The sequence below is a fragment of the Mycteria americana genome, chromosome 23, assembly GCF_035582795.1.
Source record: "Mycteria americana isolate JAX WOST 10 ecotype Jacksonville Zoo and Gardens chromosome 23, USCA_MyAme_1.0, whole genome shotgun sequence".
NCBI lineage: Eukaryota > Metazoa > Chordata > Aves > Ciconiiformes > Ciconiidae > Mycteria > Mycteria americana.
This window is the reverse complement of record NC_134387.1, coordinates 5,569,216-5,582,514: the sequence shown is the minus strand read 5'-3', so window position 1 is coordinate 5,582,514 and position 13,299 is coordinate 5,569,216. Positions and strand designations below refer to the sequence as shown.

The following is a 13,299-nucleotide window of genomic DNA, read 5'->3' as shown; positions in this document are numbered from 1 at the left end:
TCCTCTGATTTATGGCCGCAGTAATGATCAGATGATTACGTCAGTCTGTGTAGCTCTCCATCGTGACAAATAGTAGAGGCAGAGACTTTACTCATTGGAATTGTGCCTAGGAAAGCATCCTCTACCTGGTAGAAGTAATCTTATGTTACGGTTTAACCTACGTCTGCATTTTAAATTATTTTCTGATCTGCTTTCTTGCTGCTTAGGGATGGTTTGGAGGATCCACTGGATGATACTGGCCTTGTGCAACAGCAGCTAGATCAGCTATCCACCATTGGCCGGTGCGAGTATGAGAAGACCTGCGCTCTGCTTGTGCAGCTCTTTGACCAGTCAGCCCAGTCCTACCAGGAGCTGCTGCAGAGTGCCACTGCCAGCCCCATGGACGTTGCCGTACAAGAAGGTGAGCGCGTTTGGAGGACTGTGGCCTGGGAGCTTGCAGAGTAGGTTGCCCGTTCTCAAAAGTACCGTTTCAGAAGCCTGCATTCCTGGTGAAATCCGTAAAAGGGGAAGCAGCTCTCACAAACATTCCCTTGGAGAGGTGCCCGTATGGTGTAGAATATTTTTGGCTGTGGACAGACACTCCCAACACACACAGCAGTGCTGGCTGAAGATATTGCTGTCCTACAGCTGACGCCATTCCTTTTTTGGGGAAATGTAGTGCATCTCCTTGCCCAGTCTTTCAGAGACAAGTTATGAGGATGTTCCCCCATTCACTGGTGGTCAGCACTGCCTGCCCCATCCCTCTTTTGTCTGAGGCGGGATACGGAGTGCTCATTTGAACCTCCCCACTGGCTATGTGGCAGAAATCTCCAGCTGGAGATTGGTAATGAGTAACTGGGAGTGGGGTTTTCAGCTGGTGCCACTGTCTGAAGGAGGGTGTCTGTCCGCAGCGTTGGGTGGGTTCAGCTTGGAGGTTTTGTACTTGCACGGCTGGTTGGTTTGGGAATTGCTTAACACTGGCCATAAAGAAGCAGTTCCTTTGGAGGTTCAGCTATAGCTGTGTTATCCCCCCTCTTTAATAATGTAGCTGGCGTCCCCTTTTGCGGAGGAGTTGAGCGCATCAGCACAAGTATGGAAACTGTTCCTCTTCCTTCTAAAACAATATTGTCTGATCTAACACAGTACTTTTTTTTTGTGTGTGTGTGTGGGCAAAACTCCATATGATTTTGACTTCTCCACCAGCCACATGTACTTTGAAAGAATAAACGCTGCCTGCTGGCATCTGCACATGTTTAAATATATAGAATACACTTTTACAATAAAGTGGCTTTCTGCAGTGGAATAGCTTTAAATAATGAAAATCTTCCGGGCAGACCCAGCATTCTTGTTTCTTTTCTAGTAAAGTCGTGCCTGTTCTCCACCAAGTGGGAAATTGAGTAATTTTGGTGTAGATGGGCACTAAAGCAGAAAGGTACTCCTCGTGAATCCTGTCTTTGCCAAAATAACATGCAAATCTCTGCTGCCTCCATGTAATGTGTGATGTGCTTGGTTCTGATGTCCTCTGTTGGTTTCAGGGCGCCTGACGTGGCTCGTCTATATTATCGGGGCAGTGATTGGTGGTAGGGTCTCGTTCGCCAGCACGGATGAGCAGGATGCGATGGATGGCGAGTTGGTTTGTCGGTAGGGATGCTGACTGTTTTCTAGCTGCACCACTCTTGAAGTCAACGAAAGAATTGCTATTGTGAAGCTGCCACCATGTTCTTCCCCTCTTTTCACTGAAAAGAACATTGGCCATCCTGAAAGAAGAGATTGGTGGCACTGGCTAGAGCCAGTCAGCAAACTTCTGCTGTGGCTTGGCTAAATTGGGAAATCTAGGTTATAAGAAAGAGAATGAGAGGGGAAGAGCATGTAAGAGGGGAATTATACCGGGCTTAAATGCATGCATTGGAGTAGAACTAAATGCATGATGGTTCTTTGCTGGGGTGGGGGGAAAAGTCTTTTTCCTAGTAATAATCCAAAGTGAGTTTTTTCCATAAATATGCTGTGAATATTGTAGTTTTTCTATAGCCATTAAAACTTTATAACGTCGTCTAACACATGCTGGATTTTCAGGATTGTAAATCCTCTCCAGCGAAAGCTTTATTTGATGGATGTGGGAACATGTAGTTTACTGCTCATGAACAACCTTGAGTCACGCTGAGTGCCTTCTGGTCCAGAGCCTAATTGCTCTGCTTGGAAACTAGGGTAGGAAAAGGAGCTAAAGTGTGAATGTATGGAAGCTGGCCTGTTGGTGAGCCGTGGCTAATAGGTAACATCAAGCACTGGCTTCCCGTGTAGCTGATGAGTTATTGATGGGGAAATAGTGAGATCCCATATATGTCTCAGCTACCTTTAGTGCCAGCGTCTATGATACCTAGATTCCTAGATTTCACAGAAATCTATTTACGTTTTATCTTCTTTCCCACTCTGTGCTTTGTGGCACTTGCCATAAAGAGCATCATTGCTTTTGTCCCCCCTGTTCTGCTGCATGCGTGTTATTTACTCTAAAATCCCTCCACCCATTCCTTGCCAGCAAGGTCTGCTCCTTGAGCCTGTGCACCGGTCACAGCATTGTTTCCGCAGGGCTCACAACAAAAGCCAAGCTGAAGTGGGAGTGTCGTTTAGAGTCTGGCTCTTGTGAGGGGAACAGGTAGTGGTTTCGCAGGTGGGTTTGAGAACATGATGGACCAGTCACTGGGTAAGTGTGCTAAAGCACCCGAAACTCACTTCTGCAGCAAATGAAAACCAAGGCCTTGCATCCCTGTTAGAAGGGGTATAGAAGCCTTATAATGGCCTTGCACAGAAGAGGAGTGTGCCCTAGTCAGTGTTTTGTTACCAGTTTTGTCAATTCTTGACCCAAAACGACAGTGCCCGCAGAAAGTAAAAAATACTGTTGTACACAGCCTGGAAACAGCACCATGTGCCAGAAATCCCTCCTTTCTCCCAGTGTCCGTCAGCAAGGTGTGTTTTTCCCCACCTCTCTCCAGGGTGCTGCAGTTGATGAACCTGACGGACTCTCGTCTGGCGCAGGCTGGGAATGAGAAGCTGGAGCTTGCCATGCTGAGCTTCTTTGAGCAGTTCCGGAAGATCTATATTGGAGATCAGGTGCAGAAGTCTTCCAAGGTAATCAGTCCCCTTTGCTACGTCTCTTTGGTGATATGAAGTCCACTAATAGCTTCCCTTTTTAAATGAAAGCAAGTGGCATTACTTATTTTCTCTTCTTTATAGCTGAAAATATTTAAAAGACCTGTCTGCTGTGTTTTCTAGATACATGTCCAGTGTTAAAATTGCAAACCCTGAGCTGTCTTTGAAATACCATGTTCTGTATGTGTCAGGAAGGAGCCAGTGACTAGGACAGTAGCCCAGAACTTGAGACCTGGATTCAGTTTTGTTATCTGCCAGGTTTCTGCTGTGACTTCAAATGAGTCCCTTAAGCCTATATACCTGTGAAAGTGCGCGAGTCGCGCCCATGAGGAGCCCGAGCTTAGAATCTGTGCCTTGCTTCCTTGGCTCTAAAGTGAAGATAAATATCCATTCTCTTCATCGCAAGGCAGTTGTAGATGTACTGGACTTTGAATGCCTTGGTGCATCTTTAGAGATGCAAAATACCCCTTTTTTTTTTTTTTTTTTTTAATTTAAAAAAAAAAGTAAAGAATGGAAACATCATTACTGTAGAATCAGATTCTCTTCCTTTCCAGTAACTTATGACCTTCCTTCCCCATCTCACAGACTTCAGAGCAGTGATGTGACAAGGGGCTTAGAGTTCCAGACACATTCACTAAGAAACATGCATGTAGGTGCAGGTGGAGGAGCACAGTGGTTATGTCCCCTTTCTCTAGGAAACGCAAGTGCTCCGGCTTCTGTGTACAATATCTGAACCTGCTATGACTAGCGATAGAAAAGAGGTAGCAGTGATGAGGGCAAATGTTGGTCTGGATCAGATCACAAGCATCTCTGTGCATTGTTTGACTGATCTGGAAAAGCCCAGAGCATACACCCTCCCAGGCATGCGTGCCGCAAAGGGAGAACAAGTGGAAACAAATAATCCTTGATCATTACTTGTTTTGTTGACAGCTTTTAAATTGGTGTTATTTTTTCCCCTCCAGCTGTACCGCCGTCTCTCAGAGGTCCTGGGGTTGAATGATGAGACCATGGTCCTGAGTGTCTTCATAGGAAAAATGTAAGTGTTCCTGCTTGCAGGCATCAGAGATTCCAGGGTTTATTTGAAGGTGTAACCAGGAAAACTGGAATATGAGGGAGTGTTGTTCAGTGTAAAGCTAGTAACATCTGGCTACTCGAGAGAATTACAGCTTTTATCAGGGCTTAAGTCACGCACAATATCCAGGATTGATTTATCCACCGTGGATTCTAGCCTGGGCTATGGAGACACAAAAATAAGCCGTACACCGGGATAATGGATTCTCTTTCCAGTGCCTGCTTAGTAAAACGAAAGTCAGAGAGGGGACAGCCTCAAGCACTCGTGCCTTATCACTTGACTATTGGCAATCACCAGCCACGAAAGCTCTATGGGGAGGGGACTGCTCCTTCAAAGGTTTTCTTAGCAAATTGTGCTGTTCAGTACCAGAGTAGCACAAGTCCTTTTCTTAAAACTCTTCCACTCTGGTAGGCACCCTCTTCAGCCTGTTCCTTGGCAGCTCTCCTCTGGACCAAACCTGTCGACTGGCTTTTGTCCTGTCTTTGGCAACCTCCGTTAGCATTTTGAACCAATTCAGTAGCTCCGATGCTGACGCCCAGTGCCGTGCGCCTGGCGACGTGCAGCCGCTAGCTCCCCCTCGACTTCTTTAGCATCGCCCCCATCTTTATGTGCATGGGGCCTTGCCTACCCTCGCGCACCCTGGCTGCGCGTCATCCCCAAGGGGTGAAATGGCTCTCCTGGAAGAAGCAAGGGCTACTAGAATTCTGCAGCTGACAGTGGATGGTGCAGGTGCAGAATTGCATACGTCTGCATGTAGTCACTGCCGCAGAATTCTCTTACCCTTGCTGCAGAAACCAGCCCTGGAGTGCCACAGAATTCCAAGGGCCTGGGTATGGGCCAGTGTAGCTTGGGACCCAAGTAGTGAAGATTATCTGAAGGATAATTTTCTAGTCAACCAAATGTAAGTACAGTAATTTTATACCAATATTTTGTGGCTTGTGATGTCTGTGGTTTCGGTGGAGGGTGGAGCTGATGATGTTGGGTGACTTTTGAACTGGAAGAATCCGCCGCACAGCAAAGGGGAAGCCGAGCAAACCCCTCTGATCCATCCTTGTTGTCCTCTTCCCTAGCATCACCAACTTGAAGTACTGGGGTCGATGCGAGCCTATCACCTCCAAGACGCTGCAGCTGCTCAATGACCTCTCCATTGGATATCCTTTTCAGAAGAGCTGTTGGGTGCGCAGAACGCTTAAGCCTCAGGATGGGGGAAGAGTGACCCAGATGCTTGGCTGGAACAGGAGCACTCTGCGTGTAACAGATTCCTGAACCGCTTCATCTTTTGGGTAGGGAGAAGAGCAGAGCGCAAGTGCTTGGTCAACGTCCTATCTAGGTGTTGAATTGCAGCGGATGGCTATAATGTAGTTATTTTTATTTTGGAACGTAATTGCTTTGTAGCTTACTTCCACGGTTAATTTGCTTACAGTCTGTCTTATGGTCTTCTACTTACTCTTCCTGACAGAGCAAATAAAAACGGTCACTGCAGGTCTCTACAGTAGAGGTGTATGCAACTTGGTTGCTCTTGAAACAAATGGAAGAGAGGCTAGAACATATTGAATAATATAGATGTGAGTCCCCTTGCAGTTTTGCCCTGGAAAGTGCTTTGCAAGCATTGCAAGAAGTTTTCAGCTGACTCTGCTGCTTCCTTAACACCCCCTTTACGTACAGTAGTGTTAGAAAGCTGGTGAAACTGAGCGCCGTACAGTTCATGCTGAACAATCACACGGTAAGTCCTTTCACCTTCTGTTTCTCGTCTCACAGCAAACTCCTCTGTCTGCCTTTGTGCAGCTGAGGCAATCCCCTAATTTTAGCACCTGGACACACTTTGGAAGTTTACCTGTCTCCCAGATGCTTCCATCATACTAGATGAGCCTCTAGAAAATGTGATTTGTGTTCCATCTCTCTTTGTTCAAAGCCTGCCCTTCAATTTTGAGGGGATGTAATTATGTGGTACCTTTCATCCCTGAAGGGTTAACAGGGGGGTCTCTTTACTCTCCACTGAAAGACAGCCATCTCCAGAGAGAAATGCGGGAGACAGCTGATACTGCTGAACGTGCAGGCAGACAGCAGCGAGCGCTGTTTATGCAATTTAATGCAAAATATAACAGCATTTCAGTGCCCCAGCTTTCATTCTAAAAGTGCTGATTTAGAAGAAGTGCCATCACTTGCAGCGGTCAGGATAGCAGCCTTGTTCCTTGGTCACTATCGGTATGACACTCCCTGTGCGGATCTGGGACGCTGACTTGAAATCAAAAATGTTAGAAAGGGCAACTAGAAGCCAGCAGCAAAGTATCAGATTTCTGACTTGCCTCTGGGAGCATGTGGTCATTTGATGTTCCGATGCTGTAGACATAGACTCCCATCACCACATCCAGAAGGTTTGCGTTGACTGGTTGAACGAGGTGCTGTATTCCTTGAGCTAGGGGATATTTTGCAGGCAGTCCCACGTCCTGTGTTTGGCCCAGAAGCTGCATTCAGACTGCATTATCTGGGGCTACTGTTTCCGTGGAGAATGTGGGCAGAGTAACCCGGGATCTGTCTGCAGAGGGCTGGTTTTCAGCAACTTTAATGCCTGAAGACTCCCCATGAGTAAGGGGGGGCAGATTGCTTCTCTGCTCTGGAGCTGAAGCAAGACTTCCTTGTTCATCTGGTCCTGGGGAATTCCAAGATGAAGGATGATAGCTGGTATCTTTGCCAGCAGATAGAACACCGCTCCGGGGTGTGCAGGTGCGGTGCCTGTTGCCCTCTGGTGGCCTGTTCTCCGAGGTGGCTGGCAGATGTGAAATGGTTAGCAAGACAACCGTGCAGCTCGCTGCTTCTCATCCTTGCGCAGGCTGAGGATTAGGCAGGGGAATGAGGGATCCTCAGCCCTTGATCCGGGAGCCCATTCAAGGCGGTGGTTCCCCTTTAACCCATCTCTTCTCTTCCATTTGCAGAGTGAGCACTTTTCCTTCCTGGGCATTAACAATCAGTCCAACCTGACTGACATGAGATGTCGGACTACGTTCTACACTGCACTTGGGCGTCTTCTCATGGTGGATTTAGGTACTCGGGTCTTTTCCTGGGAACCAGAGCAAAACTCTGTGGTTTGGATGCTGGACTCTGCGATATGCTGGGTCCTGCTATTTAGGGATCTGTGAGCTCCTCCAGGAAAGGATGCTGGAATGGGAAAAGCCAAATGAGATAAGAAAAAGGAGGGGAAAGAAGCTCAAGTGGGTTTGATGCCATGTTGCTGAGTACAGGTAGTCCAGAGGTGCACACCACCAAGGCTGGGGCTAAATTTTTCCTTCATAATATTCCAAACGTTTTCCTGATATGGCAGAGTTTGTTCTAAGCTTTATCTGTGAGTTAGATATTGGCAGTAATAGATCACCTGTCTGGAAACCTGTGGTCTCTCTGCCTCTAGCTCCGTGGGTGAGCAATGTCTGAATGTCTAGCACAGAGAGAACTGCAGGGCGCAGGGATGTGCAGTCTATTTCCTCCTGACTTCTTCTTTTTCTTTCAGGGGAAGATGAGGATCAGTATGAGCAGTTCATGCTTCCCCTCACAGCTGCCTTTGAGACTGTGGCACAGATGTTCAGCACAAATACTTTCAATGAACAAGAGGCAAAAGTAAGTTGGGCAGGACCTTCCCTGTTATCCATGCTCTCCCTACTCTCTTTCCCTTAGGAGGCTTTGATGCCTTCCGTTCAGACAGACAGGAGAGAACAAGTAACTCCTGCAGAGTGAGAGGCATTCTGCCCTCTGAACGAGACGAGTAGATGCTGCAGTGATAGGTGCTTTTCTTTCGGCATATGGGGAAGCGGTGGTGTCCCTGTATTCCTTGGGGTCTAGGTGTAGTTTGTAATTGAAGCAGTGAGCCTCATCTACCAGCTTTCCTTCTGCTGAGAATGAAATACCCCAGTACTGTCACTGCACTGGCTCAAATTAAAGAGGGTTTCTGGCGCTGAAGAGGAAGAACTGTCTAACCTAGGCATCCAGCACAGAACGGCTGTATTGCTGTTGGGATGGGAGGAAGGGAAGCGGCTCTGGGCTGGTGGAGCCAGGGAGGCAGAGATCCATACGTGTGTTATGTTTTAACATATCTTTTCTTTTGCAATACAGAGAACTTTGGTTGGTTTGGTGAGAGACTTGAGGGGAATAGCCTTTGCCTTCAATGCCAAGACCAGCTTCATGATGCTGTTTGAGTGGATGTATCCTTCTGTTGCCCTAAAACTTGAGTCATCCTGTCTGTCAGAGGGGAGAACTGGCTGACTGCATCCAAATGCCCTGATTTCCCTGCTAAATCCTGACTGGGGTTTCTCTTCACTTTTATAGTACTCGGTGTCCTGTCTCTAAGCCCTGAAATAGATTTGACTTGATCTGTCTGCAACCAAGTCAACCTAGAAATCTGCTCAAAGCTGAACTGTTGGGGTTTTTCCGATTGGACCTAAAGAGATTTGACCTGTAAAGCACAAAGGCCTTTAACAGGATGCTTGTGTCTCAGCAGCAACAAAAGCTTTCCACTTGCTCACTAAAGCCAACAGCAGTTGGTGTCTTTGTCCTCTTGGTGAGAGCATAGCTGCTCAAAGAGCACGGTGTCTGGCTCCAGAGTTCTCTTTGGCTGGTGAAGGTCAGCTGTCTGTTGCAGTGACAGATCTTTGTCTTCTCTTTCATTCAAAACCTTTTTGGTTCTGGTTTGTCCTAGTATAAGAAGTGTGTATGCAACTCCTTCAACGGACTTCAGATTTTGTTTTTTTTTTTTTTTTCTGTGATAAAGCAGACCCCAGCAAGCAGCATCTGTTTAACCTTGTTCAGTAGCTCCTTTTGCAAGGTTTGGGTGGAGTACAGAAAATACACCTTTTTGGTAGAAGTTGTGACCTTTTCTCTTCATGCAAAGCAACGAAGTTCCTTAGCTTTCACCTTGCAGCTACCCATCCTACATGCCAATCCTACAGCGGGCAATTGAACTCTGGTACCATGACCCAGCCTGCACTACACCTGTCCTCAAACTGATGGCTGAGTTGGTACATAATAGGTATGAACCTCCAGCATCCGAAAGCTGGCAGGGATTTGTGTCTGTCTGCTGCTTCAGCCTTTGTGTGGGCGTTGGTGCCCAGTTGTTTTTTCTCTACTTCAGTCTATTTATGCTATCAAGGCTGCCAAGGGGACAGGGGGGAAACTGGTGTTGTTTCAGTAGGGAAGAAAATCTAACAGTTCGGATATCAGTCGTGTCATGACTCAGACCAAGAGGCACGATCAATAAGCACTGAATTTGTTCAGCATCTGCTGCCAAGGGCAGCGCTACAAGATGGAGGCAGGCAACTCACGTTAATTTTTAAAACCTGTGTTTAAAATGAGCGTTGTTCTCTCTGGCAGCCAGATGACCACTTTTGCTTTAGAGCATCAGCTCTTTTTACCAGCAGAGAGGTACCTCTGACGCTATTCAGATAATTCAGAAGCTGTCTAATCCGGCAGTGGAAGGTTGCCAAGATGTTGCTCTGGCTTACAGCCAGCTGAACACGACCCTATAGGAAGGGACCGTTGTTACAGCCGAGTGGAAGGGACACAAGGTTCAGGCACAGTCATCTGAGAGTTGACTCTCCGTACTGTCAGACTGTTTGCCACATCCGAGCGGCATCTTTGCAGTAGGACAATCCTTACTGGAATACATCCACTCATTTATTTCAGAGGTGAACTGAACAACTCGCTGCGCTTCAATTGTAAGATCTATTCACTGTAGGGGGAAAAATGCCAAGCTCTGAATTCTTGGTCGTGTTATGAATAGGAGCTAGTCAGCCTGCCCTACAATGCTGCTTCCAAGATGTTCGCTGTGTTTGTGTACAGTAGCCTAGTGACTATTGCCAAGACAGGATTTCCAGCCTCGATCTTGTAATATTCCTAATGTCTGTGAAATATAGGCCCTTTCTTCTGTGACAGCAGTGCTTGTCTGTCCCTAAGTGGCTGTGTCCTGTCTGGCTTTGATAATGAACAGCAGTATTTTCTACCAGACCAGGGTGTTTTGTTGAACTCTGGGGAACAGCCCTCGGAGGAGGGTGCCCCAGTACGCAGCAGCACATGGAGGTGCTGGAGCATTAGCTTTGGTTTTGCTTCCAGCTATGTTTGAGCTCCAATTTATTCCCTGTTTTTCCGTTAGATCCCAACGGCTGCAGTTTGACGTGTCCTCACCAAATGGCATCCTGCTCTTCCGAGAAACGAGTAAAATGATAACTACGTATGGTGAGTATCCAGCAGGTGGGATCCGGGCAGCTTCGGTCTGCCCTTGACTCCTCCGCTTGCTTGAGGAGTGAGGGCTGGGGCACTTGCCAGCTCAGAGAGCAAGCCCGGGCAGGGAAGCAGTGCCAAATCGCTTGCTGAATGCATGCTTAGATACCGGGAGATGCTTCTGCTTGAAGTGCTGGGTAGGCAGGCAAGCAGAAGGGGCAGGGTGTTTGCCATGCAAATGAAGAAGAAAATGACAGCAGCGGGCAGGTGCCCAGCTGACCCCCGTGTGAGCGTGCAAGGTGACATGGGCGAACCTGTGAAACAAGTGGAGAGCAACCCTGTCCTTATGCTGTCCTGTTTCCACAGCAAAATCACGTGCAGTTGTGTTCTCCCATGGTTCCTAGTGGAGCCGCACTTTTTACTTGTAACGGGTTCCTTAACCTTCGGCTGCGGAATAAGTCTTTGGTGCTTGTGGCTGACTTCTCAGTCACTCCTTATGGCTCTACTTTTGTTTTTCCTGCACCCTGGGGGAGAAAGGGTTTGGAAGTGGTTGCTGAAATACTGAGTCCGCTTCTGTGCTCATGCAGGAAATCGTATCCTAACGCTTGGGGAGGTCCCAAAGGATCAAGTCTATGCCTTGAAGCTCAAGGGGATTTCCATCTGCTTCTCTATGCTGAAGGCTGCACTGAGCGGGAGCTACGTCAACTTTGGGGTCTTCCGTCTGTACGGGGATGATGCACTGGACAATGCCTTGCAAACTTTTATCAAGCTTCTGCTCTCCATCCCTCACAGTGACCTTCTGGTAAGCCGACACCTGTGATTAGCAGTGTAAACACATGGCTGGGGAAGGCAGGGTTGGAAGATTATACAGTAGAGGAATACTTTAATCACAGAGACGAGTGAACTTGTGCCACTTCCTGGAACCCCAGCTATAGGCACAGACCAGCAGGAAATTACAGCTCCAGGAATGCGCAGTGGCAGGTCCTGCGTGAAGGCTGTAATCCCACCACCCGAGGCCCCGCTGGGCGGCCCCGCTGCTCAGCTCTCCAGCGGGGTACGCTCCAAGTCTCAGCAGAGCAATTACCAAAATAATTCCTCCTCTATCTGAAAAACACTTCCTGTGAGTGAAGGATTGTTCTTCCCTGTATTGCCTGTGGGCAGAGATCTCGATGCATCAGCAATTACAGCGCAACCTGCTTGCTGAAGACATCCACCTACAGAGTCTTGCTCCTATCCAGACCTCGTATACAGAAATCCATTTTGCGGCTGAGCTTTGAGACCCTATCAGCACAGTCCTACTTGGCAAAATATCGAGGAGAGAGGGCAGCATATATTCCTCCCAGGTCTTATCGGTCTTATTACCATAACAGGACCTGAAAGAAGTTGTTGCCATCTCTGTGACTGCATTCAGCACGTTCTTGATTTAATATACCGGTGGCCAAACCATTACTCTGGAGACGTGCAGCTCAAATGCAACTCTTGAGATGGGGCCACTTTGCAGGACTCCTAGCAGAGTCCCCCCTATTCTGGGGGTTGCTGAGGGGTCTGTGGCACCGACTGCAGCGCAGGCTGCTGAGCCCAGCACTGCGCATGTTGATTTTTATGTGATCTGGCACTCTGCATGGACACCTGGAGAACCATTCCTATCTCTGCATCTCCAGCATAGTCAGCTAACACTCCCCATTTAGAAAAGAGCGAAGCAGTGGGGAAAGATGGTTTGATATAGCAGTGTTGGGAACTTGCTGGGCCGTTGTTGCTGGGGCCTGTTTGGAAGGCTCTTGGTGGGGGAGAAGGGGGAAAATATGTCGGCCCGTAAGTTATGCTGAGAGGTTGGTTTGTTCTCTTTCCAGGAGATTCAGTAAGCAGTTTTCAGGTGATTAATGAATAGGTTGGGTCTAGCAGAAAGCCTTAACTGATGGTTACAGGCTGGCCATGAGGCCTTAGAAGTCTTTCTCTCTTCCTTTCTCTGCAGGATTATCCCAAGCTCAGCCAGTCATACTATTCCTTGCTGGAAGTTCTTACCCAGGACCACATGAACTTTATAGCCAGTCTGGAGCCTCATGTAATCATGTATATTCTCTCTTCCATTTCAGAAGGCCTCACTGCACTAGGTAACTACTTCTGTTCTCTGTTGCGCTCTTAGGACTTTGATTTGGAAGCGGGGAAAGATTTTGGTTGCTTTGAATGCATGGTATTTCAAGCCAACAGATAAATGAAGACATACCTTGTGAATGGGTGGAGGAGTTTCACCTCTGTTGAAGCTGGAACATTAGAGATAGTGAATATGTCAGCGAGGAGGTTGCTGACCTGTTTAGGGTTAGGTGGTTCTTGCTTGCAAAGTCCCTGAAAGGACCCCGATAAATGGTGGTGTTTCCCTGGGAGCCTGCCCAGCTGCATCTGAGCAAGGGGAATGCTGGCAGTACCCCAATATCTCCCCGTTTTCCTGTTCTTGCAGACACCATGGTTTGCACAGGCTGCTGCTCCTGTTTGGACCACATTGTCACCTATCTCTTCAAGCAGCTGTCTCGCAGCACCAAGAAGAGGACCACACCTCTGACCCAGGAGAGCGACCGGTTCCTGCACATTATGCAGCAGCACCCGGAGATGATTCAGCAGGTAAAGACCGAAGGCGTAGGGCCTTGTTGTGGCACGGCATGGTAAACTCCCCGATAAGCCCTGAGTTTTCTTAGCATGATGTAATATGAGGGCTGCGTGCTCCCTGCTCTAGAGCCCCGGGCTTTTCCAGAGCAAAAAGGAGTTTTTGCTAGTATTGCATCTCTCCTACACATTCATCATATGGTAGGTCTGATTCAAATCCATGCTTCAAGGCCATGGTTCTCCCTGTGCAAAGAACACCATTTTTGCATTTCAGATATGAAAGGAAGTAGCCAAAAATGAGCTTT

General features: G+C 47.8%; 1 protein-coding gene across 1 annotated transcript in view; it reads left to right on the top strand.

The window, feature by feature from the left end:
• XPO7 (exportin 7) overlaps positions 1–13,299 on the top strand; it is a 50,319-nt gene that overhangs the window by 33,084 nt on the left and 3,936 nt on the right. The window contains exons 12-25 of the mRNA XM_075523478.1: positions 207–400; positions 1,515–1,620; positions 2,967–3,102; positions 4,086–4,159; positions 5,266–5,337; positions 5,846–5,918; positions 7,129–7,237; positions 7,698–7,804; positions 8,297–8,385; positions 9,102–9,209; positions 10,329–10,411; positions 10,984–11,198; positions 12,369–12,507; positions 12,852–13,012. Coding sequence (XP_075379593.1) covers positions 207–400; positions 1,515–1,620; positions 2,967–3,102; positions 4,086–4,159; positions 5,266–5,337; positions 5,846–5,918; positions 7,129–7,237; positions 7,698–7,804; positions 8,297–8,385; positions 9,102–9,209; positions 10,329–10,411; positions 10,984–11,198; positions 12,369–12,507; positions 12,852–13,012 — 1,666 coding nt within the window. The remainder of the gene's footprint in view (positions 1–206; positions 401–1,514; positions 1,621–2,966; positions 3,103–4,085; positions 4,160–5,265; positions 5,338–5,845; positions 5,919–7,128; positions 7,238–7,697; positions 7,805–8,296; positions 8,386–9,101; positions 9,210–10,328; positions 10,412–10,983; positions 11,199–12,368; positions 12,508–12,851; positions 13,013–13,299) is intronic.